Source organism: Hyaena hyaena, unplaced genomic scaffold (assembly GCF_003009895.1).
Source record: "Hyaena hyaena isolate Hyena2069 unplaced genomic scaffold, ASM300989v1 scaffold_336, whole genome shotgun sequence".
NCBI classification, from domain to species: Eukaryota; Metazoa; Chordata; class Mammalia; order Carnivora; family Hyaenidae; genus Hyaena; species Hyaena hyaena.
In genome coordinates this window covers 1,115,296-1,131,483 of record NW_024080969.1, presented here as the reverse complement: position 1 = coordinate 1,131,483, position 16,188 = coordinate 1,115,296, and the positions used below count along the sequence as shown (strand labels likewise).

The window sequence follows — 16,188 nt, the reverse complement described above, 5'->3', positions numbered from 1 at the left end:
TAATCAGGACAACCAACACAGTGAGCAATACCACAGCAGTAATGCAGATTCCAATGTAGAGTCCCTTACTGGTGGTCATCCATGGATTTTGTGCTAGCAACACCTGCTAAGGAAACATCGGTGGATCAGAAAAGCATCTTGTTAGAGTTATGAGGAGAAAGCATTCCTTAAAATAATGTACATGGACCCATTTCTTCTTCTTCTTCTTCTTCTTCTTCTTCTTCTTCTTCTTCTTCTTCTTCTCCTTCTTCTTCTTCTTCTTCTTCTCCTTCCTCTTCCTCTTCCTCTTCCTCTTCTTCCTCCTCCTCCTCCTCTTCTTCTTCCTCTTCTTCTTCTTTTTGACCCATTCTCTTTATTGGCCCTTGACTATTTCTGGCTCATGAGGGGTAAGACTAAGTGATCTTAACATCCAAAAACACAACTACCATTAACATTTTTCATTATCAGCTCTTCTAAGAATTTTATCTTCCTAGTGTTTTTCTTGACAGAAACAATTCTTATATTCAATATATGCTACCGCATCCCCACGTGCATGTGTGCTGTTGTAAGAGCTGTTTTTCTCACTTAACAATCAATAGTAACTGTCTTCCCATGTCAGCAAATGCACTGCATTGACTACATTCTTAACGGCAATGTGTGGTCATGCTTAATTGACTAAGTAATTAACCCCTTACTATTGAACATTTAAGTTGTTTATAGTATTTTCATGACTATAAACAGCAGCAATGAACATCTTTTCTCATACATCTTCATGTATTTGTTCAATTCTCTCCTTAAAATACAGTCCAGAAAGCTGACCCACTGGGTCAAAATGCATGCTGCATGCTTTCAAGATACCCAGGATACCCCTTAACATCCTCAGAGTCAAGACACAAAAAGCCCATGATTTCACTACTGCCTGTTGTGACTTGCTAATAAATCGCTTCTATTTGCTACTAAACACAACTGTCCTACAGATAACTGAGATCAGGAACAATCTCACCATTCAGAATGTTTTATTCAGTTTTGTTTTTAATCCAGCAGTAGGCCTGGCCATATAAACATAGAATAATCATTTACCTGTGGCAGCTCCACCTTTACTGTTAGAGACCGGCTCTGGCTGGGTCCAGGGGTCCCTGAAGGAGGGACGATGTCGGTGAGGGAAGGAGTGAGACAGCCACAAGATTCTTTCTGGTCACCAGGCAGGCGTCTCTGCTCTGACTGGGGCTCAACTTTATTTTATAATTAAGTGTTTGGGGGACGGCACAGAAGCCTTAGACAATGATTTCTGATGACAAACTTCTTTGATATGTAAGAATTTCCCAGAACATAGATTTGTAGAAGACTCATGCATAACCTTTATCAATAGTGATTGAGGTAGGTGCTTTAGATGCTTATCCTAGGGGGAAGGAAGGTATCTTTAGCATACAAGACAATGTTTTTAGCATAAAAAAGGGTGAAGTTAGTTCTTTGTGGGCAGGGGTCAATAGCTTGTTTGTTTAAGGAGAAGTATCAAGATAAACAAGTCTTTCAGGAAACACAATGTTTGCTCCCATAATCACAAAAGAAAAAGTTCCTCAATAGGTTCCTTCACAGGGTGCAATAAGCATATTTAAGGCCAAAATAAGTCACTCCAAATACTGATCACAAATGCCTTGGTGGGGGGGCTGGTGTTCCAAGCAGAAACAATTGGGTGGGGGTGGATATCTGTCCTTAACTCTAAATTAAGCTCTTTGTCTCAAGGCCAGACTCAATTGTAACTCTTATGTTCTTAGCCACCTTTATTATGTAAGTCTTGGATCTGCAAGGCCCATAGGAAGAGCCTTTTGACAATCATCCACAATGCTTTCATATGAAATCTCAAAGGCAGGAATATGCTTTTCCTTATGAGCACTCTGTGTGGGGAATATTGGTCTGATCTGGAATATCAGATGGTCAATATTTGGCCTGGTCAATATCAGCAGGCTCATTTCCAACATGAGCCAGTAGTAGCAGAAGAAGATACCAGTTTTCGTTTCTCATGGCGGGAGCTGTGCAAACACTGCCATTTCCTCACTGTGACTGTCATCCAGCAAGGCCAGTGTGGCTCCCAACACTTTAGCAAGTATATACAAATTCAACCCACATCCATCAGATCAATCAATGCCCATGCTACATAACTTGTTAAAAAACTTCAATATCACTCCTATATAGTGTTCTCATTGTCACTGATGTATACAACATGAAGCCATTTGACCCCACGCTAAATAATCCCACTGTGCCTGAGCTTGAGTTTTTCTTATTATGACCCCTGTTGTCATTTCTCAGTACTTGGGACCGGAAGGACTACTTTCATACCTCAAACTCTTTCAGTTTGCTATTTCTGAGAGTTATTTGCACATACTAAAAGAAAATATTTCTCAAAGAGGAACCAAAAGAAAAGGTCCTATTGTTAAACTTGTCTAACTTATTTACAAAGTTGAGACTTTGACGAGCATCATGAGTATCTAGGGCCCCTTAGATTTTTCCCGAGCTCACTGTAGAAAAGTGTAAGGAAATCACAAATGTGTGTAAGATGTTAATACCTTAATAAGTCTTCATATGGGGAGGTTTATGTATGGAAAAACTCCATAGTGGCCTCAAAATTTCTATAAAGAATGGCAATTGGATTAGAAAAGAATATGAGGGAGGATATGCTTAAGCAAGCACACTTTCACTGATATATTTTTGTCTCAGGTGACCTCCACTCCACGATTCAAAGCGTGTTATTTCCCTAATGATAATTAAAGTCTTCCTTGGTCTATTATGTTAACTCACTCTTCTTAAAATAGATCATTCTTTCTTCTTAACTTTTGGCCAGGAGAAAGTCTGTGGTGTGCATTTGTGTGTTTATGTATGTGTACACAGAATGTAATACCATTTAGGAGGCAAATTCTCACAAACTGGCCCACCCATATGAACTTTTCAAATTAATTAAAGTATCCCTATTTAAGAGTCAAATTTTTTTCTTCCTTTTTTTTTTTTTTTACACTAACTAGAAAGAATCAATCTATAAGCCAATCTTACTGAAATAATCTCTAAATGTAACTTTCTTCCAGGGAGACATGCAAGTGAATCTGGCTAATAAAGTAGGAAGAAATATGCTTACAGTTTGATTGCTATGCCAAAGGCCATCTGAAGATAGTGTCACAGTGATATTCCCATCTGCTCAACAAGAAAGAAAATTAGTTATAATTACAAAAAATATTGAATTTTCATTGTAGACACTAAATATATTCACACTGCATTCTGGTAGTGAATGATGCTGCAGACATTGCAAAAGTCATATCAAGTTACTAACACGTATTAATTTATCCTATAAGGTTGTGTGTCTTAACCATTTTGTTATGGACCCTTCAAAAATGGATGCTTTTTGTCTTCTTTATGGAAAAAAATGCATGTACACACAAAATTTCACCTACAGTTTTAGGGGACTCACAGAGGCCCATTCTTGGAAGCAAGTTAAGAAAAACACTTAATGGTAGGCAATCGATATTCTTATGTCAGCTAACAACTGGCATATAGGCCATGAGTACCCAAAGACCATATGCATATCCAAAGATCAGAACCACTCTATTCTGAATGTACATTACATTGTTTTTATTCAGAATGTGAGTAAAATGTACTAAGATATCTAAAACAAATGGCATACAACTCTTACATTATATGCCAATGTGCTCCTACTTTGATCCAGAAGTATTTTATAAAATACCTGTTACATCAGCTGTAAAACTAATATATCTTATACTGCCTGATATCCTGTATAAAAGGATATTATTCCCTAAAGTTTAGAGCTTTAAATCTTAATAGAGTTTTGAAATATCTATTTTGTAATATAGACAGAACTATAAGCTGTAATAGTATCCATCTCATAAAGTTGCTAATTAGATGATGCATGTAAAGGACTTAACAGCATATTAGATAAATTTTAGCTATGATGAATTAATATGTTACAATAGAAGGAGCAGTAGGGAGTCACTGTGCAATGTGCTTTCCAAACATCATGTCCTTCGATCAGCATTAACATCGAGTGAGGAAAGCAACATCTTGCCCATGGGCATGCAGCTAATAACTGGCAGTTGAACTGGGAGCTGGCTGTCTCTAAAGGAGAATTCTATGGCCTCCCTAAGCTGGCAATGGCAATAAATAAGGCCTGTCTTAAAAGAACTAAGTGAGATAACATACGACAGTTTCCTGGCACATACATCCATCTAAGGTGGGTGGTGGGCCATATGAGCACCAAAATCCCTTCCAGACCTAACATTCCTTGCTTCTGTGAGACTTCAGCCCACTGCAGGCTGACTTGGGCACTGTGAGGACTTGGCTCGAGAACCTCAGGTACACTGCCAAGATGGCAACAATCACATAATTCATAGGGGACACACCTGCTCCAATGTCTGTTTCACTCTGGAAAGCTCTGCCTTGACCAGGGTTTAGTGACATGATTTTTAGAAAATGATTCCCTATTCCTACGTTCTTCCTACTTAAACCCTAAAAGCGTGGGGTGCAGCTGCTCCTACTGCTGCTACCTTGTGTTTCTATTTATTTTCACTTTGGTTTTGTGCCCGGAAACTGTTCACACTAAGGATTCCACTTTCAAAACCAAATGTAGCCATTATCTAATCCCAACTGAATAGGTCCCTCTGTGAATCTCACTGCAGCTCCATTTTAAATTAACCAGCTTCCAGGAATGATTGGCAAAAGGTAAGCCAAAGGCAGGGGTGGGGCAGCGGCTACAGACTGGCAACTCCTGAGCACAATGAGTCATACACATAAGGGAGGAGTCTTGCAAGACTTGACCTTGTTTGGACTCAGCACATGCATTAAGTACAGATACGCCAACTTTACATTGCAAAGGGGCTTTGCATGTGGCACTCGCCCAAATTATCACTATGGGTAACAGAGCTAACTAGGAAAAATGAAAGAACTCAAATCACCTTTCTCTACCACAGGAAGACAGGTGAATCTTACATTTCAAAAAAGCAGAGATTATAAGAGACTTGCGCAGAATAGGGACAGTAGGGAAAAAGCGGGAAAGTAAAGAGACAAACTTAGCAGGATATGCCTCTTGGCATATGTCCTCAGCCAATCTCAAAGGTCCATTTGCAAGATTCACAGGGCAGCAGGGGAGCTTTCTATATATACTTAGGCCTAGGTGTTAGATAAAGCATAAACATGGTTGACCAGTTTGGTCTGGATACCAGAGGGCTGGATTTAATTGTTTTAAGGCTCTGGCCCAAGGGAGCAAGCCCGCTAATAAGTCTGGAGTCAAGACTGATTGATTTGATTAAGAAAAATAGTGAAATGCATGTGGATGCTCCCAACTCACACTAGCCACCTCTGCCAGTCAGGTAGGTATATGGATTCTGGGCATTCTAAGTAAGAGTCAGAGTTCTGATTGTACATATTACTTACCACTTTTTAACTATGTCTTAAGATCTTCACAAGCATTCTACAAGACAATTGGTATTCCATCCCCATACCATTCACAAATGGTAAAAACAGATTCTAAGTAGGTAAGACTTGTTTTCTAAAAAATTTTTTTGTTTTTTTATTTATTTTTGAGACAGAGAGAGAAAGAGCATGAGTGGGGGAGGGGTAGAGAAAGAGGAAGACACAGACTCTGAAATAGTCTCCTGGCTCTGAAGTGTCAGCACAGAACCCTATGCGAGGCTCAAACCCACGAACCTTGAGATCATGACCTGAGCCGAAGTCGGATGCTTAACTAAATGAGCCACTCAGGTGCACCAGTAAGACTTGTGTTCAAATCACATAGCTGATTGGAGGGACCAGCATCAGCATTCAGGTCAGATCTGTCTTATTCTGAAATATATGCTTTTAACAATGTGTCAGTGATTATCAAAATTTGAATACTCTCAGATGCTTAGGGGAAAAAATCAAGTTACCTGTTGGGCAAGAGTACAATGGTGAATTGGTGGGCTGTGTTGTGCTCGTTTCCTGTGATGCAGTAGGCTGGGTTTCTGCTGTCTGCACTGGAGAAGATGAAGTAGCTATTGAAATGAAAAGAACAGAACTGTGCTTTATTTGTAGAAGAAAATTCCCAGCCCCAACAAAAATTAAAAACACAACTAAAATCAAGAATCATTATCAACTTCCCACAGCACTTTCATGCAGCCATTCCCTGAAGGAGCCATTCCCTGAAGGCATGCCTCTCACCCACTCACTTCTAGTCCTTTCAACCCCCTCTTGGAAATTTGATCACAGATAGCCTTGAGGCATTGTACTGCTATCTAGGCATACCATTATCATGAATAAACCTGATCTAGATCATCGCCTGGATAGTTCATCAATATATAGGGATATTTCATACTTTTTCTACTCCTAGGATACCCCTAAATGTCCAAAAGCCTACAACAGCACCTTATATAGGACATCCAATTAAGCTTTTATTCATACAACTGACATTGCACTTTCATGGGAATAGGGTCTGGGAGTCTGTCCTAATTTGCCCTTTCCCCTTCACAACACCGCCATCTAGGTTTCCTGGCTTATTCAAGTTCCCAGTTATCCATCCACACATCAGCACAGAATGCACACTCAGAATATTTAATTCCTTGAGGTCTCTTCAAGGTGACAACATTGTCCAATGTCTGAACCTTGGTGATGATTAACAAGTCTAAAACCAACATTCTTGGCAGACCTTGACCTGGCTCCTTGTGCAATTACATTCTGGTCACTCCTTTCATAAGACTGATTTCCTGTGTTCTCTGACTCATCTTAGGTTTCACACCAAGAGCTTCACTAAAAATTTTCCAGTACGGTGCTAGGTCTCCCTTTCCTTTCTAAAGACACTTCTTTCTTTTCTATCAGATATCTCACCTTACATGCAGCATTGATCACTTTCCTCTTTGTGCATGTTATTAAATATTTTAAATATTTTATTTTTATATACCTTCCTCTTAGAGCACCACAAATTTTGGAGCAAGTTAATAGTGCCGGCTGGACAAAGAGTTCCCAACCTGGGTTTTTCTTGCCTTTTGTTGGTCTTTCTGTTTTTCCTTCCCCACAGTGATCTCCACAGTTCAACTTTACCCTTTCTTGTGTTTTGAACTATTTTCCTGCTTCTCTTAAATGGTCAAATCTATAATAGCATGTAGTTCTGTTGAAGAACTAAGAACACGAGAATATAAGAAACTCAGGTGATCAGAACCTTTAATCAACTTGGATCTTTTCAAAAGACCTCTTGGGCTTAACTTTTCTCCAAGTTTGCATCTTAGCAGGCACCTTTCTTTTCTCCCCTGTTTCTGTAACCTTACATCCAACTATTTCATGAATTTTTTAGGCAGCTAGTATATACAAGAGGCATTGAGCACAAGAAGAGAGTGGATATAAGGATAAGTGTCCCCATGTGCTCCAATGTGCACCTCCTTCCTGTTCAACTCAACTCAAACTCTTAAGAAAATCATCAAGACAAGGATAAGGCTCAATCAATACTATCCCTAAGGAGGTCTTATAAACCAACACTTTTCTTCTCAACCTTTGCTTTAAACATGCATGTTCACCAAACCAAGTCCACTAATCCATCCACATTTGCAGGCACAAACTAAATATTCTGAAGCTAAATCAATATTGAGAAAGCCAACAGATTCTCTTATGTGTTCAGCTGCCTCAAACAAAGCGGTTTTTCTTACAAACTTTTATGGATCTAAAATCCTAGTTTTAACCTAAAGCTCTCTCTTCCAGACTCAGCTTTAAGCCCAATACTTCAGATCCCTCCTGATTAAATATACATATGGTTCAATAGGAGTCGAGGGAAATCAATACGTTCCCTCAGATTTTTATGGCTAAAAGGTTGTGACATCTGTTATTCCTCAGAAGCCAGTGCTACCCCAAGGGGTCAAAGAGTTTTGGAGGATTTAAGAATCGCCACTGAAAGTTATCTATTTAATCCTAGAGATAGAAGGTTTGAACCTAAACTTGTCCTCAGAATGGAAGCTATTTCTCTACCTTTAAATCAAATTATTTTCCATTTGTATTAAATCTAAACTCTTATTTAGCAGAAGTTTGAAGTATTAACCACGTGGCCTGAATGGGAAAAAAAAAAGTATAAGTTCTAAATCCCGGAAATCTTTAAATCTGATGTTCACTTTTTCATAAGTATAAATAGTATCTTTTGCCATTTCCATGCTACATAAATAAATTAAAAGATGCTAGAAGCAAAACTGTGTAAGTAGATTGACTTCCCAGAGATGACAAGGGATCTTGTCAGATCGGGACAAATTCATCCAAATATAAGCTCATACTCATGGTAGAAGGCACAATCTAGTAGTTAAAAGCACAAATGCAAAGTTCAAATTAATGGAGAATGAATCCTGATTCAAGTACTTTCTATCTATATACCTTTCCACAATGAACTTCAACTCTGTGCCTTAGTTCTCACAACTATTAAATGGAATTGAATCATACCCAGAGTGCAGAGAGGTTGTCATAAGTATTATATGAAGTAATATAATACTTGTAAAGCAATTAACATGGGTCCTATAACTTAGAAGTCACAGTATATGTTAATTTCACTGAAATCGTATCCTCAAGTGGAGGTCCAGCTTCAGAATGTACTAACTGATCTCTATTCAGAGCTCCTTGTAAGGGCAGAATCTCATTAACCTGACCCCTGTTCTCTGGAATTCCCTATTTTTTCCTTACAAACTGTGCCCAACTGGGGCAAATCCACTCCATCCTCACTAGATGTTTAAGATCAATGGTCTGGCTTTGGGCAGGGGTTGGGGGTGGGGTGGGTGCAGAGTTGCTAATAATGAATGCATTAGAGAATCTGACCAAAAACTGTGAGTCTCCTTTCTCTAAAAATGATTATATATAAAAAGGTGCATATAATTTGGGACAGGGGTTCACAGACCCTATGAAGCCCACATTTGGAACCCAGGTAAGAACACTTAGCCTAGATTGTACTTCTGCTTTAACACAATGCCCTATATGGTCTACATCTTCTCATTAGAAGACCTCAGGGCTCAAGGAACACATTTGTTTACCTGGCTTGAGGTTCTGCGTGGGTGCTGGCATTGAAGAAGTAGAGGTAAAGACCCTAGGTGACGTTGGAACACTGGTGAACTCAGCTGGAGTTAGAAATGAATATGAAAGCAAGGATTAGTCAAGCAGCAGGAAACAAGAGCCTTGTTCTGGGCCCATGTACCAATACAACCAATGGAAGACTGTCCCCAGGCAGAATTAGGCACAAGTTTTCCCTGAACTCAGAGTTCTTGTCATTGGTCCACTAGAATCTGTGACAGAGAAGGGCTTGAAGACATACTTGCAAAAAGGAAACAGCTTCATTAAAAGGTATATATTTGGTGAGGTTCAGAGATGAAAAATGACACCTGGGATTTGCACTGAAGCACTTTAAGATCAGTCATGCATATCAGATTTATGTATCTTCATAAACATCTGTGAGTTAAGGAAAATGTCTAGAGCCTGGAGCTGTCTTTACCATCTCAGTGGTGAATGACTAAGCCATCCATAGAAATTCCCAGGCCCAGAATGCTTACCAAATAAATAGCATTCAGTTCAGTCACTCTTGACAATACCATGCCAATAGAGGACCTGCAACCTAAATGAAGGCTAACTCACACCATTAGCATATTAGCTAGATAAATCACACAGATGATTTATACATTTGGTTAGAAGGTAAACTAGACATTTTACGGTTCCTTTCCACCTAAGAGATAGTAACAATAGCTAATAACATAGACTCTTTCTGGAGTCAGAAGTAGAGTAGGATTCCAAACTACTTAGTGAAGGTATCAGAACCACCCAGAGAGAAACGAAACCAGAATTAAGCCCCAACAAGGACTGAATCAAGAATGTAAACTTCTGATCTCACAAGGTACCGTTTTTCTCCACAAGAAGTTTCTTTAAATTTCAACTTAACTAACTACAAAAGAAAACCCATGTCACTTATATAGGGGACAATTGGTTTGAAAACTCTTCTGAAAGATCTAATTATTTTATACTCTTAAGAGGAAAAACTTTTTTCAACAAATATTTGTGAATGTCTATTATATGTGAATCATTAGTCTAAAGTAGACATCAGCAAACTTTCTGGTAAGAGCCAGATAGTAAATACTTCAGTCTTTGGGCACCCTATAGTCTCAGACACAGTTGCAGAATTCTGTCAGTGGGAAGGCAGCCATAGACAATATATATCAAATGGGTATGGCTGCTCTAATAAAAATTTATAAAAACAATGGGCCTGTTTTGTAATCTGATCTAGCTCTGGAGCTATAGTTTACCGACTCTGATCTAAGTTGTAGTCATAGTGTTTCAAAAAGAGCACAATCAAATCCCTTCCTTCCAGTTAAAACCAAGTATGCAAAAAATCTGATCAAAGGAGAGTAAGGGAAGCAATAAAGAGGAGATAGCTTAATCGAATTGTCCAAAGAACTTGGTTTCTTCAGTGGTAAATATTTTTCCACATGCAGAATCTAGGAAACTGTAACTATAGATGCTGGTGGGGGTGGAGGGGAAGTCCTAACAGAAGCTTGAAGAGTAATTTCAGCCTATGAAAAATGTAAGACCAGCTTAAGCAAAGAGTTAGTTATTGGAGGCAGAGTCACCTTGGCTCAGTTATGAACCCTTTTCCTACTTGACAGGGCACTGCCCTTGGAAATGCCCACCTATTAAAGAATTTTGAAGTGCTTGAAAAGTGTCCTACTAATTTCTAGCTATATCAGTTCTTCACATTCAACCAAACCATAAAAAGTTTCACAAATACAAAAAAGTTATACTCATCATCTCTTCTCAATACGCTGTCTCCTCACTTCTGTCTAAAGCACATTACAGTCGCCAGCTTACTTGAGCTTCCCTAAATTGCTTTCCAGATGTAGTTTCCTCAGAGTCAGCTATTTTCTCCATCAGAATTGACCTTATCCCACTTGCCTTCACAAAAGAAACAGGCCGTGTCCAAAAGTTAGTAGATTGCAAAATCAAGTTCCTCTTAATTTAAGAGAAAAAGAGACAGAGACAGAAAGACACAGAGAGTTTATTAAGACCACAGGTATTGGGTTCTATTGTCAATGAGTTTAGTGGAAGGAAATTCATTAGGAAAGAACACCAGAAACCAGGGAATCCTGAAGAATCCACTCCATTTATCCAGTGGTAAAGAAAATGAGGATGTTCACATCAAGACAGATTTTTGGATTTCATGAAATTATTTTTTTAACCTAATATTTTTAAGAGACAGAGAATGAGCAGGGGAGGGGCAGAGAGAGAGGGAGACACAGAATCTGAAGCAGACTCCAGGCTCCGAGCTGTCAGCTCAGAGCCCTACGCGGGGCTTGAACTCATGAACCGTGAGATCATGACCTCAGTCGAAGTCAGATGCTTAACTGATTGAGCCACTCAGGGGCTCAGGATTTCATGAAATTCTTCAAAGCAACTGGTGAATAGTTATTGGTATATAAATGTTTTAATATTGCAATAAGGCCACTTTCATTTTTAAAGAAGCAGTTTTGCAATGTGATGTGAAATACGCTACAAAAATTCCCAGGCAAGGCAGAAGGAAGGAATGGAGCTATATATCCCTTTACAAAAAGAATTGCAACAAGATTGAGTTGACAATTGTTATAGCTGGGTGCTACTACTAAGTTAAGACCTTATATCATATTACCTACTTTATACGTTTGAAATGCTCCAAAATACTTTTTAAAATGTTAAAGACATTTAGGACCTCTTCTAAAACATAACCTCAGAGAAAAAAAAGGCAGTTCTTTAAGTTGAATAAATTCAGCTTAATAAAAATGTACACTATATTCCACAGTGGAACAGTGAATGCTTTTTCATGAATGAACTAGCATTTTTTGAAGCACTGCTTCAGAGTTTATTTATTTTTGAGTGACAGAGAGACAGAGGATGAGCAGAGGAGGGACAGAGAGAGGAGACATGGAATCTGAAGCAGGCTCCAAGCTCTGAGCTGTCATTACAGAGCCTGACGTAGGGCTCAAACTGGGGGCAAGATCATGACCAAGGCCAAAGTCAGATGCTTAACCAACTGAGCCACCCAGGTGCCCCTTTGAAGCACTGCTGTAAGAGATAGTTTGCTAACTGGGAAGATCCTGTAGCCTATCATCTTGAATCAAGATTGGCCTAACACTTCATTTTATACAAATTAAAGTTATTCTATTTTCCAACAGTTGCTGAAGAACAGGATAGGAAGAACCTCCTCTTTCTCTATTAAAGGAGAAAGACACTACCAAACAGTCAACATCTCAGTTAACCCACATCAAGTGATCAGAGGAAGGAGAATAGGCTCACCTGGCTTTATCTCCAATAACAGGGTGAGTTTCATATCATTGAACCACCCCCTGTGTTCAACACGGCAACAGTAGAGACCACGGTCCGTCTGAGCCACATTCTCAATGGTCAAGGACACATTCCCTTTTAAAAGATTCCCATTTAGCTTATAACGCGGGTGCTTCTGAAAGGTTACGTGGGATCCATTAGTCCAGATAATTTCATCTGAGCATTGGGACACAGGACATGCCCCTCTGCCCCAGCACATGGTGGTGACTCCATTAGCTGTCGAGTAAGTGCAGGAGAGAGTGGCAGACTGACTCACCACTCCATTCATTTGTACATAAGAAACTACAGCATCTGTAAATAAAGAGAAAGAGAGCATGAGGCCTCAATATTTGAGTTTTATGTTTATTTTCACTTTTTTCTTTTTATACAGTTTCTCTCATTTGTAATCATATGAATGTGTATCTTCAATTTAAAAAATTTATAAGCATTTTTATGTCAACATATTCTTAAAAGCATTACTTATTTGATATTTGTAGATAAGATATAATTAAAGCTTTTTTTTTACAGTATTTAGGACTATGTTCTAACAGGACTACCTAAGAGAGAAATTACCAGGAGGATTTTAACTCTCTTGAGGAACATTGCCAAATTTATTTCCAAAAGGTTTGAACCAAATGACACTCCAGTAATACATGAGTATGTATTTCATCCTGTGTTTGACAGGTATGTGCTTATTAAATAGGTAATACATACATGTGGCTTTTCCACTGTCCCAGATTCAATCACTATCTCAAATGAAATATGTTTGAAAAATTCTATTGCATTTAAAGTTTTAATTTTTATCGCAGCTTTTTAAACTGGTATTGCAAGTGATGTCCCCTCACAATACCTCTCTAATGAGTAAAGGAGAGCTCAGGACACCTGCATACTTTAGTCCATTAGGTGTCTGACTCTTGATTTCGGCTCAGGTCATGATCTTGCAGTTTTTGAGTTGAGGCCCCATGTTAGGGTCTGCACTGATAGTGTGGAGCCTTCTTGGGATTCTCTCTTATCTCTCTGCCCCTGCCCCTACTTGCTCCCTCTCTCTTTCTCTCTCTCAAAATAAATAGACACTAAAAAAATAAAAGCGGAACTAATGTTTTGTTTAAAGTATTATTGGCTGAGGTGCCTGGATGGCTCAGTCTGTTAAGCGTCTGACTCTTGATTTCCGCTCAAGTCATGATCTTGCAGTTCGTGAGTTCAAGTCCCACATGGGGCTCCATACAGACAGCATGAAGTCTGCTTGGGATTTGCTCTCTCCCTCTTTCTCTACCCCACCCCCATGACCTCTCTCTCTCAAAATAAATAAACATTTTAAAAAGAAACCAATTTTTAGAAAATGGGTTTCTAATAATTCTAGGAAGAGCTGAGGTTTATCATGAGCTTTAGGATCAGTCTAAAAAATTCCAGTAGGGGCTCCTTCTCATAAGTTGATATAAGCCCCACAACTGAGCAAGGCCCACTTCCTCTGTGAAAACAGAGAATTGGAAAACACTCAATCAAGTATTAAATTATGCCACTTAAAAAACAAAAACAAGAAGTCTCTCCTGGGGCAATGGCATAAAAACCCTACAGTGCCAAATGCAGTCAAGGTGGCCATGAAAAGAAATCTGAAATTCACCAACCAATCACATTTAGAATTTGGGCTATTACCTTGGGAAATGCTCCAGGAATAAAATGTTCATGGTTACATAAAATAAGAAAAAGTCTTTTTCACTGAATTCTTAAAATATTTAGTTTTGCCTAATATCATTTTATATAATTACAAATATAATATATGCTAATTATAAACATCAAGTTATACAAGTTATAATAAGAATCCCCCATAATCTGACTTCTGGAGATTATTGTTTTTAAAATTTATGCATATGCTTATTCCTAACTTTGCTCTCTACCTCATGGAAGGTTTTGAAATAAAGTGTTTTTATTTACTTATCATTTTTTATTTTTTAAAATGTTTTATTTTGAGAGAGAGTGCACATACATGCATGCAGAGAGATGGAGAGAGAGAATCCCAAGCAGACTCTGGAAATCTGACATGGTGCTCAATCTCACGAACCCTGAGATTAAGATCTGTGCAGAAATCAAGAGTTGGCCACTCAACTAACTGAGCCATCAGAGCGCGCCTATACATTGATTTTACATACAGTTATATCACTACATTCTCTTATCAATTATAAACATGCTTTTTTCAATTCTAATTTAAAAGGAATACTCTAGATACTTCATGATTAAGCATAATCATGTCCTCAAACACTATTTAGTATTTTTTTAACTTTTGAAGGGTGCTTTTATTCTTTTCTTTTTTTTTTTAATATAATTCATTGTCAGGTTGGCTAACATACAGTATATATAGTGTCCTCTTTGATTTTGGGGGTAGATTCCCCATCGCTCACATACAGCACTCAGGGCTCATCTCAACAAGCACCCTCCTCAATGCCCATCACCCATTTCCCCCTCTCCTCTGCCCCCCCACTATCCTTTCCTTTGTTCTTTATATTTAAGAGTCTTTTAAAAGAAATAATTGCACAGCATTTTTAAAAAATGAAATGACGCAGGATGGCTCGATGGAGGATTGGTTCCCTTTCCATCTTATCTCAGCTTCTTCACCCATCCCCTCCTGCTCATGGCAACACTGTCACTATATCCTTCATACACTTTAATCATGTATGCTGACACTACTCACCCCTTTTATTGTTTAAACACAAATGACAAGATATGATCCACAGTTCTGCATTGGGTCTGGTTCACTTACACATGGATGTTGTGATTCATAGCATTTAAGCAATTTCTTTTGAATAAGATTTAGCCTGGTTCTTTGCTCACTAACTGACCCATTGCCTTCACCAAAGCCTAGGTACACCCATCTTCCTACACAACACTCACACATCTCCTACACTTCCCAGTCCCCAGGGCTTCCAGACCCTGGCCCATCTATTCACTTACCTGTCAGAAGTAGTATGGGGCTGAAGACGGCTACCCAAGGTTGCATGATGATATCGACCTGAAGGAAAGAGAAAGCAGACTGGTAGGTGTGCCCCTCACCAGATGGTCTCGGAACAAGTCTTAATTCTCAGATTGCAACTTCTTCTTTCACGCTGACTAAGTGAATCACATGAGCCTGCTCTGTCAGTGAGGAGAGATCATGCACAACAGCTTCATGTGTCAGTTATCTCCAGGGTGACTGAGCATCCTGCAACCTTCCAAAGACAAGCAAACTGTCCTCAGAGCAGCCCTTGTTTCCCAGCTCCTTCCCCACAGAGTCCAAACCAACTCCTGATGCTGACACAGGGGGTACAGGGGCAAACAGGAGGGAAACCAGTGGCAGGCTCAGTGAGGGGAACATCACAGCAAAGACTGGTCTTCACTTACCCTTGGTCTCTGAGATGAGTCAACTGGCCCTTTAATGAGTGCAGAGAACTTCCTGCTCTGTGTCTACAATGATCAGTCAACAGCCTTAGTTATACTGTCAGGTTTACCAGTAGCAAGAATGAATCAAGAATGTAAATCGCTGTGCCTGACCATGTTACGGGAAGCAATGACTCAGACATCTCACTGAGTGATGTCAGGAGAATGTGTCAGGAAGCAGATTCTGGACCAGACTTGAGTTTAGATCCCAGCTCTGTCACTTGTGAAACTGGGTAACTCTGTGAATTCCTGAGATCTTCCAAGCCTTGACTTCCTCATTTGTAAAGTAGCACTAAAAATACTTGTTCTGTCTCCCTCAAAGGATTGTTATAATGAGCAAAAACAATGTGGGAGACCTTTGAAAATGAAATGTAAATATGCATTAATGCTAACCAAGATTTTCAAGAAACTTACTATGTGGCGGGCTCTATGCCAAACACCCACATGCACTTAATCCTCACAGATCTCCTT

The 16,188-nt window shown here is 39.1% G+C and overlaps 1 protein-coding gene across 1 annotated transcript in view; it reads right to left on the bottom strand.

Moving 5' to 3' along the window:
* Positions 1-15,611, bottom strand: part of LOC120243326 (hepatitis A virus cellular receptor 1-like) — a 20,348-nt gene extending 4,737 nt beyond the window's left edge. The window contains 6 exon segments of the mRNA XM_039249453.1: positions 2-106; positions 3,107-3,162; positions 5,904-6,008; positions 9,006-9,089; positions 12,283-12,621; positions 15,256-15,611. Coding sequence (XP_039105384.1) covers positions 2-106; positions 3,107-3,162; positions 5,904-6,008; positions 9,006-9,089; positions 12,283-12,621; positions 15,256-15,301 — 735 coding nt within the window. The 5' untranslated portion in view covers positions 15,302-15,611.
* Between the last annotated feature and the right edge of the window lie 577 nt (positions 15,612-16,188).